Source organism: Convolutriloba macropyga, chromosome 14, assembly GCF_964194025.1.
Source record: "Convolutriloba macropyga chromosome 14, txConMacr16.3, whole genome shotgun sequence".
NCBI classification, from domain to species: Eukaryota; Metazoa; Xenacoelomorpha; order Acoela; family Convolutidae; genus Convolutriloba; species Convolutriloba macropyga.
The window spans coordinates 44,512,065-44,527,064 of record NC_134481.1 but is presented as its reverse complement, the minus strand read 5'-3'; the positions used below and the strand labels follow the sequence as shown (position 1 = coordinate 44,527,064).

At 36.0% G+C, this 15,000-nt stretch overlaps 1 protein-coding gene across 1 annotated transcript in view; it reads left to right on the top strand.

Moving 5' to 3' along the window:
- LOC142352947 (uncharacterized) overlaps positions 1-15,000 on the top strand; it is a 125,850-nt gene that overhangs the window by 90,548 nt on the left and 20,302 nt on the right. Inside the window, exon 12 of the mRNA XM_075405104.1 lies at positions 291-402. Within this exon, the coding sequence (XP_075261219.1) occupies positions 291-402 (112 nt within the window). The remainder of the gene's footprint in view (positions 1-290; positions 403-15,000) is intronic.

The following is a 15,000-nucleotide window of genomic DNA, read 5'->3' as shown; positions in this document are numbered from 1 at the left end:
AATTGTTACATTTGTTTGCAAGAAAATGAGAACTATGCGTGAAATTAAAATGTTGTCAAGTATAAATGTTGCCTTTTTGATTTTTTTTCAAAATCAGGCTTCGTTTTTGTGGTTGCTTTGTGGGATCAGGATTACACCTAAAAGAACTCAATTAAAATATCACCCGAATTATAGCTCAGGCGAGATTCAATTTTCTGAACCACCATTACCTGAAATGATATTTGGTAATTTTATCTGAACTGTTTTTAAAGTGTACATAATTCACATTTAGAACATTTAATGTGTTTTAGCTGGAAGGTCTGGAAAACGAAATTGAAAGGAAAAGAGCATCTGGACCTACCCAGAGCCAGCCTCATCAGTTCTACCCCCAGCCTCATCAGCCTCAAAATTACGCCAACCCAGGTCAAATAACTTCTCATAACTACTCATTGTTATAATTGGGTTGTAAAAGTGAGACTTTCATGTGATAATGAAAACCCAACACTGTACAGCCAACAGTAGTTAGCGTAAATGTGCAGTGCTAAGATGACTCGAACCAACAACTATCTTCAGAGCTGCGGTCGGGCCTGATGACCTTTACATCTCAGCCCTAGTAGTTTGACAATTCTGATTGGCTTGTATACAGGTGAAAATTGTTACATTATGATCTCTGCCTGATAACAGAGAGGCCAAGTGTATTTAATTTGCCCTTCATTTTCCCTTCTCTACCAATTATTTTATTATGCGTTTGAGTTAATGGTTTTTTGTGGCTTTGCTTACTTTTAACTTTTATAGCCGCAAATTGCGTTGCTCTTGACTTTTCTCAATTTTTTTTCAGTTGACGCTCATTTTCGTTAACTTTCCACCGCAAACGTCAAAAGATCAATTTTGTTGATCTCTTCACGCCGCTCTTTTAATGCTTTTAAATGCGTGACGTCATTTTGTAAACTAATTAGCAACAATTAGCAACATTTTGTTTTTTTCTGACATTTTTTCTGTCAAAATGTTTCAAATTTGCTCCAAACCATTTCAAGTTTATTAAGGGGCTCCTCATAAGCAAATTGTAGATTTGAGGATACTCAAAAATTTTATAAAATTTCTGAATGCAGCCCACACTTTATTTTACAATGTCTGTTTAAGGATTCTTTGGCATGAATGACCCCTATGAACTTTTCCAAACTCTAGCTCATGACTCTTTGTTTCACTACTTTGAGCGTTCAATGAAATCATTATCATTGATATGATAATCTTTTCGAAATAAGGAAGACACTATTGGGCCAACCTAATGGATAATAGAATATTGGGTTCATTTTGTGATGAATTCATGTCCATTCAGTTTTTCCCCTAACTCCACGACATTCTTTTTTGCTGTTTATGGAATTGGATCAAATGAATAAGACATAAAAGTTGTTGAGAAGCTTGTCGACTCGATTCCGCTTATGAATTAGTTATTTCATTCTGAGATCAAAACATGCCCATTCATCTTTTTTTTGTTTATTTTGGTTCCTTCTTTTGATCACTTTTTAAATGCTCTCAAACGAAGTCGGTACCAATTATATTAAACCTGTTCGCTACCGTTAATAAACAGGCAGCGCTCAGTGGGCTTTAAGTGCTCTTAGAGCCTTTCAGCTCACTAGTCTCCAAGTATAATATTCACTGAAACTGTTTTGGAAACTTATACTCATGGTGTGAAAAAGGGTTCTTGGAGGTTGACCATACTTATGGTGTGAAGAAGGCTTCTAGAGGAAAAAGGGTTAATTCGATGCCTCAAATGCTGACCCCACTTTGAAGCAAATTATCCGGTTTGGGGTTATATTTTGTGTGATATATGGTCTTCCATAAAAAAAAATTCCCGAAAAAGACAGTAAAGTTAAAAATAAACCGATCAATTGATCGATTATTTTCCGTATTAATTGCTCTGAAACAATCATTTAAGTTCTTTACAGTAGACAGTAATTAGCGCAAATGTGCAGGGCTAAGCTGACTCGAAGGAATCTTCTTCAGAGCCGCGGTCGGGCCTGATGAGCTCTACAACTCAGTCCCAGTTGTTCGACAATTCTGATAGGCGTGTATGCTCCTTGGTTGTTTTTACATTATTTTCTCTTACTGATAATAAGAAGGCCTGTTAGTTATTTCATTTACCCTTCATAGGCCCTTCTCTTCTAATAATTTCATCGGTTTTGGAAAAAAACATTATTTAACAAATGAACCCCTACGGAAATAAAACAGAACTTGAATTTAAACGAGCTGTGCATTTAGCGCGTTTGGCCATGCTTCGCGAGCCATGGAAATGCCTTAGCGGCACGTGAGACGTGATATGAAACTATCACAACCGAAAAGTTGACTACGACCAAAATTCAGATTTGAAAGGGGGGTTAATTCCGTGGGCGTTTATTCCCGACCTGAAATTGTGGCTTTTTCGGTCAAGGTTATTTCCTAGACCTTAATTTCATTATGCTTCGAGTTATTGGTTTTTGTTGCTCTGGTTTACATTGGTGGAACTAATTTGTAATTTAAGCGCAGCTTTGTTGTAGTATTCTGGTTTCTCGTATGACGCTCATTTGCGTTTTATCTTTTCTCAACGCAAACGTCAAAAAAGCATTTTTGTTGATCTGCTGAGGCCGAGGATTTTTCTGCGAGCGCCCCAAGTCCTTTGTAGTTAAAATTTAGGCACCCGCCAATAATTAATGTTTTGCTTCCTTCTGAAAAGGTTATATATTTTCATATTATCGTTCTTAGTATAATAAATCAACAACCCTTTATGTAACAGTTTTCAAGAAAGTTATAGCATTACGCAGCTTTACAAAGCTCGTAATTACTAAAAATGCAATAAGAACAAATTTTTGGTCGATGTTTGCATTCTACGCATTGACTTATTGCTATATTCATATTTTTTCAAACCTCCGCTCTAATAAAATTTTCTAAATGCCTATTCATACGTATACATACGTAATAATTCAAATGCATATAATATGTTTAAACGTATACAAATAAGTGGAGGTGCCTAATTTACTGGGGGCGCTAGCGTAAAAGATCCTAGGTCGCTCTTTTACTGTTTTTAATTGGGTGACGTCGTTTGGTACACTAATTAGCAAGGATTTTAAGCTCAATAGTAAGATTAGATTGCTTCAGTTTTTATGGATTCTTCACATTTATGTTTAAAGGTTGCTATAATCCTAGTAAGTTTAGTAAGAAGCTCCTATGTAGTGAACGCTGTGAATTCAGCAAGTACAAAACAAAATAAAAAACTACAATTAAAGTTCCAATAAGAAAGTTCAAAAAGAAATAAATGATATGAGTTTCTTTTTTAAAATATGATAGATATTATCGATGCCGTCCTCAATTTATATCCTTGTAAAAATTCGTTGACCCCAATGAACCCTATAAGCTTTTTAAACTCATGAATCTTAGTTGCATTCGTGTTAGCGTTCCATGTACTTCTTGGCGTTGAAATGCTATTGCCCCCCTCATCGCCTTATTACATGAGATTCTGCACGCTCAACAAGCTCCCCCTTCACCCACTACCTCGCTTCCAGGAAACAAATACTTGAAATTGTTCCGATACCATTACGAGACATGCTTCAAAAATATCTGAATCTTCTTGAAGAAAAAATTGGATATTGATGAACCAACCTAATTGCTATGAGAAATAAGATTAAGAATTGCCACGACAATTTAATTGAAAGATAATTAATTGTATGCCAACTAAATGCTTTTTTATCTTTTTCACTTTTGAAAGAAAACTTTATTATGACCAGATAATAGGTCATTGAAGAGGGAAGATTGCAACAATTTGAAGAAAACTTTATCAGAATATCTTGATAGAAAGTTTTAGATAACTAAGTCTAATTTTGAAACATTGTCGATTAAAGTCGGGAGAACTACTTTGTTACAATTTTTGAGCGGTTTGCTTTGTCAGTAGTTAGCCCCGGCTTAGGTTGTGTAGCTTACGTTTAATTGAAGGGGTTGGGTCGAATGAAATTTCCTTTCCCCCAAAGTGGTCCTTCATCATTAGTTTTCGTTCAATTGCAATTTTTCCATCTTTTTTTTCTAAAAGCGCATAGGTTGGATCATTTAAAAAAATTGAATCATGTCTAATAATTATATCTGCAACTGGAAACAAAATTCAAAATTTTTCTTCGGAAACAAGGTCGTTTTCGAATTGTTTAAAGCCTTGTCTTTGCCTTGTGTTTGGTATCTATTGATCGTAAAGATAGATTGTTTTGAATTGGCATGATATAGTTTTTTTGTCGACGCGTAAAATTTTTTGATGCCTTCGCTCAATCTTGTTTTGCTGGTTATTTTGAAAAACTTATTTTTAACGTAGTTGTATTTGTTTCAAAGATAATCTTGTGTCTTTGCGTGGTTTAGAATGGTAAAAAATCCTGACATGCAGGATTTCATTTTTTGATGAATTTAGTTGGACACAAATCAAATGTTTTTTTTTGTCCTGATCGCCCTAATAGTTCTTGGAGTTAGGAATGTTGTGAGCATTTTTTGTTAAATTTGGACAATCAAATTTTCTCTTTGAGAGATAAAAATGCAATCTTGAAGAAAATTGAAGATTGAGTTTTTATATTTTACTTTTCTCATTCCTTCATGCTTCACATACGTTTGGCTTTCAACTTGGATCCGATTTTGACAAAAATGGCACTCTTCAAACAGGTTGACCCTGCTAGGACCCTCCATAGTAACAAAAATTGAACAAATTCATTCAAAAAGTCTTTCAAATAGCCTTATTTTAAAAAAAATTCAGCTGAAAAATTGTATTGTCCAAACAAGGGCCGTTTCTCTCACATAAAACGTAGAAATTACCCCAAAGAGCCGAATTAGAGCAAAACGTCATGGCGAAAGATATCCGTATTGCTCTTTGATCTTCCAAGAGCCCGAGAAGCAAATCGAACGTACTTTTTTCACAACTTAGGAAAGAAATCTTGCTGTTTCTTCCTTCAAAGAACTTGTTCATTTAAGGTTTCCTGTCCAAATTAATAATCAGGTTATACAGATTTTAATGGCTCCCGAGAACTTAGTAAGAACTTGGCGCTTCAATTTCCAGATGGCTTTCATTTGTCGACCTCTGATAACAGACAGCTTTTAGAGGTTAACCTTGTAAGCAATTTTAAATCCCCTAAAAATAGATCAATAAAAATTCTTAAGATTTTGCTACCTTGCATCTTAAACTCTGTTATTACTTTTTTCAAAAGATTATTTGTGCAGTGGTTTTTTAATGGCTATAGTGGTTTTAAAAAGCGCATATTATAGAATTATAACTACTTTTATAATGGTTTCTACTTTTATGGAAGATATAATGGGAAAACAGGGAGAGGAAAGGATGGTGCGTGTGTGAGAGAGGAGGAGGAGGAGGAGGGGGGGGGGGGGGGGGGGGTGGGGGGTTGGTTTCTAATTGAGCGATTGCGTTCCTCTTCAAATTCGATTTTATTACATTTTGCGGGTCAACTTCCTGTAATGAGTATCTGTTAATCTACTTTTACAGGTCTTAGGGCATTTATCTTGGGTAAATTTTATAGCTCAATATAATCACGTGATAGTGGGGTGTGTTGCGGTTCGATCAGTTGAAAGATTATTTCCCTCGGTTAGATTTTTTTGGGGGTGAAAAGGCTGTTTTAAAACCGGTCAATCGGTTGCATTTAACATCACGAATTAACATTTTCGTCAAATAAGCCCAAAATAGAGGTTATAAAATTTTTTGTTTTGCTTTTTTATTGTTTTTTAAACAACCGTTTACGAAAAGCGTGCGTGTAAATAAAATATCTGAAAAACGCTTTAATGGCGTTTGCTTCCATTTCCATCGTTCCTGGAACACGACCAAAACAACCAAAGCAAAAAATAAAAAGCAAAAAGTAACGTGGATATCAAATAGTGAAATCATATAAAAAGATTCAACTACAATGCCACCCCCTCCCCCCCCCCACAAACCTATGCACACCGCATACACAAAGAATCGGCAGCTTAAACCCTGTTTTCGAGATCCCGGAACGGGGAACCCCCCACTGGTATCAGGGTCACAATTTCATTGTAAGAATCACTCTCAATTTCCGCAAAAATCTGACTTGAGACTGTTAAATTGAAACAGGGGCTGTTAGGCACAAAAACTGAGGAAATGGTGAGATAAAATTGACATTTTGACAAAAAGATTCGGTGATTGCTGAAAAACGGATAAATGGGTTCAACAATAAAAAGTCACGCGACAAATTATTCTTTTTTCATTGTTCCGACCAATTGTGGGGTGAGGAACTATATACTCAAATGGGTTTTGTTGTTCAGTCGTTTTTGGCCGATCGATATATTCATTATAGAGAATTGAGACTGGAATTATTAGAAAGCCCGCCCAATGCAGAATATAGAAGTAAAAAGATTTATTGATATTTGTTTTTTTTACAGGGAGTTTTCGAAGTTTAAATTTTTGAGAATGGCAGACGAAATTCCGTTGTTTTTTTTCACGTTTTCTGTATTTTTTGACCAAATTTTAGTAATGTTATTGGTTTTACTATTAGAGATAGAGGAGGCTTTCCGTTTGGTTCTATGTAGTCTTTTGGTTAAAATGTGAATTTCAGTTTTTTAATCAAAATGGATACAAAAACGTTCTTTTATCTCACTTTGTTTATTTATGCCTGAAGTAGAGGCCAAACTTGAGCTATCCCAATCTTTAAAAACTCCTCAAAAACTAGTAGTACTTTCACTTCCTACAGGAATCTTCTGGCACAAAAATTTTGCAGATTTTTTGAAAAAATAACGAAATAATTTGATCTATTTTTATTTGATCTAATTTGCAAACTTACGAAAAACAAGGTTTTTGTGGGACGCGCAGCAAATCAGAGCTAAGTTTTTACTCGTCTTGGATTCTTACAATCAAAAGCTATTCGAATTTTTGGGGCGTGATCTTTTTCAGAATATTTTTGCCTAATTTTTTTGTTGATTACTGACAACAATGAATTCCAATCAAGACCCATTTAAAGACAGATCCGCTTTACAACAGAATTAGGCCAAATATAAACGTTGTGTCTTCAGAGAAAAGCTCGTAGTTTTTATGGCTTTCACGACAAAAAATGTCTGTTAGTTTTTAAAGTTTGCCAATTTTTTCTTGTTTCTGCCTAAATGTAATTTAGACTCAAAAGATTCAGGGCAAAGTTTATTCCAAGGGATGTAACAGACACTCTTTATAGTTGTTTTCTATTTATTCGATTGTTTATTGGCTTTCCTCTTTCAAATTTTCATAATTTTTTTTCAAACTATCATATTAAGGAAAGCTTTAATTGGCATTGAAAGAAGGCGCAATAAACTTTTTTTATATCATTGAAAAACGTGTAGTTCTCATGAACAATTTTCTGGACTTTATTTGTTTTGCACTCTAATTGTCGCTTTTTTGTTGTCATCCTGCATATTCTTCTCAATCACATGCCTAATGCATTTCTATGATTGTTTAAGTGAGTCTGTTTAGTCGTTTCGGTCGATAGCTAACGGTTTTAACTTACAATTGGGACTGACAATTACTTTCTGTTTGACTGCAATTTTTTGAAATTAACAACTTTTGGTGTCATCGTCGTCAGCAGGTATCTTAGCCTCGTTTTTGACCGGGGCTGTTCAACTTCCTATTACCCCAACAATATTTGTAGAGTTGATTATGTTTTTTGCTCTCGATAGTGTACAATTTTAGTGGTTTTTTTGTTGTTTTTTCCTGAAAGACCCAATTAAAATCAAAGATGTCAAAAGGGAAAAAATCAGACCTTCTTTTTATCAATTTGGAATTTTAAATGATTTTCTATATCTTATGTTTTTATTGGCTGAGACACTGTTTTCAATAATTTTCTTGAAAATTTTGGTTTGTTTGATTTTTTGAAAAAAAATTGAAGAAAAGATCTGTAGACTTTTAAAATTTGTCACTTAAATCATTTTTCTTTCATTTTTGTATTTTGTCTCTGTATTGGGTTGCATCTTTTTCTAGTGAATCAAGGGTGCGTCCTTTTCCTCGCCACTCAAACCTTCTAATAGCTTCATTTTCAACTAATGGTTTCTTGTCTTTGTTAGCACACGTATTCATAAGAAAAGTGTGTTTTTTTGGGTGTTTGCCCATTTCTGAGTGTTTTTTCGTTACCGCATTGTTAAAGTTTTGTGGTGGCCCAATCGGCGTTGAAAAATGCACAATTGTTGATATTTAATGTTCTTCATGAATAGCCTATGATTTTAACGATTGCGACAAAGCTTTCTTGTTAATTTGAATTGGTGTTTTTTTCCATTTTCGCCTTTATTGTTGTACTCGTCTGCCATATTATGGATAATCGCAAGTCCTAATTGCTTCCTATCAAGCATACATTAACCTTCTTAATGAGCCGAGATGATACGTAATTGTTTTAAATCATTTTGAAATTGGTTGTTTTCTAAATAAGAAACGCTTTTCTCTTATTTGTCGACCTGTTACCGAGTCTTGGAATGTCTCATGTCTGATCTAATGAAGTACCGGTTAATTTGTTGAACTCAAATCAGAACTTAGGTCGCAAAATGGTCATCCCAGTTTGTTTAAATCATTAGCTGTGATATTATTAATTGGACACTAGAACCCTTTTTCTCTCAAAATTGTGATTGCAAGCATTTTTTTCATGAAAAGTAAATATAAGGTTTTTGTTTCATCTCCCTTTTCCTCACTTTTTGCCTTATTTCCTCAAATTTGTTCACCTTATATGGCGTTTATAGGGTTCAAAACAGGAAGACGCAATTTTCGTTGTCGCTGCGTGTTAAAAGTACATAAATAATGCCGCCCATGTAATAAGATAGCTTTAAAGTATTCTTCAATTAAAGGGTAAAAAAGGTTGCTGTGGTTGAAAAACTCATCCTTTTAAATTTCACTTTTGATTTGGCCGCTTTTGATCAGGATAACTATTGAAAACTGAGCATGAATAAACATATTTTTGCTTTTATCTTCACTATCGCGTTAATGAAAAGCGTAGAATAACACGGATTTTATTTCCTGCTTGGTGTGATCAAATTGAGGCTTCAAATCAAATGTTAGGGGCGATAAGGGGAAACATTAATTAGCCCAGATTGGGTTCTCATCATTTTCTCAGCAATTGGCGAATTGTTATCTGATATCACGAACTTAGAGGCAAACGTGCTTGTTGGGATGGGTAAATTAACGAAAATTTGTCCGGGCTAAATAAGATTGCTGCTAATCCTCAATTACCGGAATGCAATTTGACTTTGACTTTTTGGACGAAAAAAACTACAATGGTATACCTGTGAAAACTTTTTTAAACTTCGAATTGTATCTGGACAATTGCGGTTTTTTGTTCTTAGTAATTGAAAATAATATGAAAAACTAATTCTTTTGAGGTTTTCAAAAACAACTGGTACCACTTTTTTACTCTTACTTACGTTCTGACCGGTTTTCTTTCAGCGGTTTTTCCGGATATTACGCTTTCCAGTTCAATTTTTGAACTTCATTGTCCGCTAAATTGAAGAATTACGTTGCATTGCAAATAGAGTTTCTAGGTACTTGCTAATCTTAAGTTTTGTGAAATTGAAATTGGATTGCATTTACTTTATAATATAACACACAATACGGAATGTCTTTATGTTTACCAGTTTGATTTGTGTGAAACTTGTTTGTTCAAAAACAATTAAGCTGATTTTAAGTTGCGTTAATCTCTTTGTAATCACAAGTCGAAAAACCAGGAGATAGGAGTAATCACTGTTGGATTGTACTTCAATTGATTTGCCGACAAAGGTCACATTATTAAACAACTTTCTGCTCAAGTATGATATTCAGTACAAGACAGCAACAATTTACTGCGCAAGAGTTTTGCTTCAATAAACACTGTATGTCAAATTAATAAGACAAAATTAACAAGGTTGGCCTGACTTTTTGGCAGTTTTGAAGTTCTATTTACACAATGATCCTCCCTTTCATGTCAAATCCCGAAGATTCATTGGCTTAAATAATCATCTATGACAAAAGAATTGAGGGTATGAGTTGTCTGTTAACCATATGGAAAATCCATCGATTTTTCCTGATCCACGCCAAAAAGTTTCTGTAAAATTAGCGGAGTAGTTTTTTTTAAACAGTTAACAAACTCCAGGGTATTTGAATGACGAGACATTTTAACTTAAAATAGAGCTGAGTTTGTTTTTTTAATAGCAATGAAGAATTAAGTTAGGCGTGGCGTTCACATCATTGGCTCTGCTCTCCATTTCAAAAAATTGTGCCATTTTGTAGTACAAGAGTGAGGTTCACTGCTGATAATCTGTAGACTCCATTGTTTGATCGAATTCTCACTGATCGAATCAGCCCGCCAGACCCGTCAGTAGTCCCGTAGGTTGACCAAGTTTTTTAAAAGCTCGCTGGTAACTATTTCCGATCAATCAATTGTGCTGGCATTTTTGAGATTGTTGTTTGCTATGGATTGGCACTTTTGCCATACAAGCAAAATTGGCTGTTTTTCAAAATCTAAGCTAAATGAGAATTGATTTAGTTTGAGTTTGCAAAGGTTTGTTTTTCATAATTTCGTTCAAAAGTGTTTCCAATTATCAACAAACTTTTCCGCGCGTGGTATAAAAAGTAAGCGAGGCATACATTGCTTTCTAGCCATTGCTGAAAAACCGCTCTCTTTCTCCTCTAAAGTGAGGTTCTGCGGATGAGTTGAATTTAAATTTGATGCCCTGTTGAATAGTTGTTCTCCAACCTCTAAATTATTTCAAGTGGAAACCTATTCTGCTAACAAGGCAAAGATTGTCACCTTGTCATAGTTCATTGTGTTTTGCTCATCTTTTCGTGCAATCGATCGCTTAACTGCATGGAGAGTACTACGTGTATCTAACAAAGATACAACTCTTCTTGTTAGTCTACCTCACAGTTAGACTCATAATCAGACAACACCGCTGCTTTTTTCGTTTGACCAAGCTTCACAGTGAAGGATCTAAATAAATTGTGCCATAACTGGTGCCGTCGTTTGTGCTCTGTCATTTTTGCAGATAACACAACTGATAATCAATGAACGTCAGCGTGTTGTATGCCCAGGATCCACAAATTTTGCTGAACAGGGTCTGTTACATGTTCAGCGCCTTCATGTTGATTGTTCTTGCGCCCATTTGGAAGAACATCTCAACTGCTTGACGTTTCAAGTGATATAATTTCGGATGTTTTCTATTGAAGTCCAACTGGCTTCGCCTTTTCTGCTTTTGAATCGGATAACTTCTTCTTAATCAAGAGCGGTGCGAACTGTTAGATTTTACTGCTCTTTGGACACTGATTTTCAGCTTTTGGAGACTTCATTTCTTCCACAAATCCTATTTGCGGTAGTAATTTAAAAAAGATTTTCCCTTCCTCGTTTTTCTCAAAACTGACTATATGTGTTGCTAATTCATGCATGCTTGTTGCTTGCTGTACTATGCAAATTTTTCTAGCATACCGATGTCAGTACTGTGTAAAAATTGAATGCAAGCTTCTTTTTTTGACATTCGTTTTGAAGACGCCTCAGGTTATGTGTTCTTCATCTGATGCTTAGGTTAGGTGCACTTGATTTCATTCTTCTGTGGTTGCTTCAACTAGACCATCCAACAAGCTCTGTGCTTTTCCTGAACTACTGATTATTATTGATTGCTCTGTTCTCTTACCATTGTGTGCAGGTTTTTTTGTTACAGGTGACGTGTTCCTGCTTTGAGGCATCAATTGCACCTAGCATCTCAGTCACTTTACTGGCCACAAAAACATGTTGTTTTTGATTTGATGTAAGGTTTGTCTCAGCTGCAGCAGTAATGTTGAGACCGACCAATTACTACAAAAATATATCTGCTTTTCTTGTTTCTTGGGTGTCTTTTTTTCATCGGACTGTCAGGACTGCCACTTGCAATCCCATGCGTGGTATTGGATGAGATCTCATTGGTAACATTCTAGCGCTTTCACATAGCAACGTATTTCTTGTTTTGTGAATGTGAATAGGCTACTACCCACATCTTTCTTCAGACGGTTCAGCAAACACATGTTTTGAAGTATTTTTTGCAATGCTGGTCTCAAATACAGTTGGGAGTTTTTTTGCTCCAGAGCAGTCACCCTGCTCTTTCAACTAGATCCCCTTCATGATTTCACTGTTGTTTGTTTTTAGTCCAGAGGCCTCTCAGACGTCGTCCCGCGCTAACACTTGAACGGAGCAATCAATGTGATAGTGTCAAATATTAAAGATATCAGTGACAGATCATTCTCTCTTGTTGTTGGAGTGCCACCGTTTTTAGAACTTACACATACTTGAAGACTATTTTCAGAAACAGTCCCCAGTAGTTCCTGAAAAATCTTCCGTCCTGATTTCACGCTAACTTCTTTACAATGATTGGCTTTGACTTCGACAACTGCCTCCGAAACTGTTTGTTGTTTTTATCCCTTGCTTTAGCTTCAAATCTTATGCAATAAAAAAGACTGTAGTTTTATGATGACTCCTACTGTTTTTTTCCGATATTTCAAACAACTTCATCAAAACACGTATAAAGAAAATTTTTTGCAATGCCTGCAAGGCGATTTGATACCTTTTTTCGTCTTCAAAACCCACTTACTTGAGAACATAAATCGCACTATTAGCCGTAGTTGTATTGTGCTGGTATTCGTTTAATTGCAGTAGTTTGTTATAGTTCTTGAACGCTACACAACAGTCATGCAAATTCCATCTTAATGTTTTATTCTTGGGTTCAGCTCCGGATGGTGTGGCAAATAGAATTCATTTTTAAGTCGTCTTTCCTGTTGGATTTGACTAGCCTATTATCGAAAGTTTAATGATTGCTTGGTGATAATGATTGCTTGGTGATTCACAATTCTCAACATTCCCCTCCAATCTTTATCAAAATATCTTGTAGCTTTGTTAGCAGTTTTTTTGGACTGACTGTCACCATCAATTTGGGAGGCACAGCCATGAATTGATTAAATCAGTCAACCTTACACACTTTTTGTTTTCTTTTTGGCCTGTTATAAGTCTCTTGACTACTCAGTCTAGCACTGCTAAAGCGGTTAAAAGTTCACTTCTTGCCACTCTCTTGTCTTCCAATGGGTGTTGTAGCTCATAGCCGTCTTGATCAAAAAAGATTCTATCTTCATCAATTTTAATCTATTGTTTGAGAGAACGCTCAAGTGGTTGAAGCTTTACTTCAACTCAATGTAGTTGTGATGTAAATTGCCCATAAAGATTGATGGGTGGGTGTTCAAGCGCTTTGATTGATTGCGTTTTTGCTTGGGATGCGTCCCAAGTTTGCTAGCTATGTTGAGAATAAAACCAGTGTCTTTGCCTCTCAACCTCGATCAGCTAAGAACTACCGCTCTGCGTTGAGCCAACAATTATTCGGAGAAGGCTGGTAACCTTGTTAATCTGGTGACTATAGCTGCGCTTACGTTGACTGCGTGATTGCTATCCACCAATTGATTTGTTGAGTAAAGCCATCTGTACCACTTTTTTCGTCAATTGATACCGCGCAGTGTTGATCATACAATATTTGATTTCAAATCGTAAGCCCAGACATCCGTTATATGGATTCCACCTACTCACGGCTGCGTACCGACCATTCGCACTCAATTCTTTTGTAGAATGAACAATGCAAAAATTTTGTGATACCATTAGCAACGGGCTTTGAGCGTTTTGAGTTTCCTTTGTATCATTCACATTTGAACTCGCACTGAAGCTCAGTGTCTTCGAGAACCAACTCTCGCTGTCCTTGTTCATTTTTTGTTCTTCCTTCCGTCTTTTCTAAAACCAAAGTCAATCAAGCCTCTCTTCAATTTTTGAATCTTCAACCTAGATCCCCCACTCCTTTTTTAGAATCTGAGGTAACTTATCTACTGCCATATACTGTGTTGAGCTTGATTTCAAGTCACAAACTTGTTTATTGTTTTAACACCTGAGAAATGGATCAGACCTGATGAGTCATAAGGCTTTACTTGATTTGCTTTGCGGAAACTTGCCAAACGGACATTGATAAGCAAAAGAAACCGTCCATATTGCCTCTCCGGAACACCAAAGGCAACACCATAAGAACTGTCCATAACACCCCATTTCAGACATTGCAGACTTTTTTAAGCTCGTCAGAAGATATGATCACTCAGGCCAACTGAGAGAACTTCCCTCGAAAATTTCATTTTAGGCATCAGTAGGTTACTGCTGCCTGAACATCGAGTGATGTGTCGTAAAGCAGCTGTTCGGAAAGGGTCTTTGTGCTGAACGATTTTGTGAACGATCGCGTGGATTTTGATTTTGTAGGAAAGAATTTTAACTGTTCGCTACGCATCGAAACGAGATCTTGGTCTAACTGGCTTTAGAAGGTCGCCAATTTTACCAGATCCAGCTCTAAGGAGGCCTCCTTTTTTGGGATCCAATTGAAGGGCGTCTTGACTCACACACTGGTTGACTGAAAACGATGATCATCAATATTTAGAGCCGTTTTTTTCACATTGCGCTCTAGCTCGCGTTCTTCATCAAGTAGAGGAAGCTTAGTTTCTGATCCTTCATTTGCATCTTTGGCTCTAGTTTTTTGTCGATCAAACAGTGCCTGTTCTAGTTCAAGTTATGTTGCGAACTTGATATCACAGTTCCTTATCCGTTCGTCCCGCCTTACTTTCTTTGAAGATATTTCCCTTTTTTGTATAGTGACTGTTCTCTACATCTCCATTTTGTAATTTTTGAGCTACTGAATTGTCCCTTGGAATGCTTTTGTTACCCTGGATTCCAATCATATCTTGATATGCGTTGCTTTGCTCTGCCTTCACTGCTGGTTTTGTGCGCTTGCTTATATGTGCAAGCCAATGATTGTCCAAGTCCGCTTTCCGCTCTCTTGCTTGGTTTAGGTGGTTTTCAGTGCTGGATGGATTGCAAGTCGATTTCCACTATTTAGTTGTTTAATGGTTATTTCAAAGATATGAACAACCAGCTAGTACATAACCTTTATTCTGGGGTATAGTTACATTTATTAGGAGTCATATTTCCTTTGGAGTCAAGGTTTTGCTTTTCGCCAATGATTTGTTGTATTTTAAAATGATGC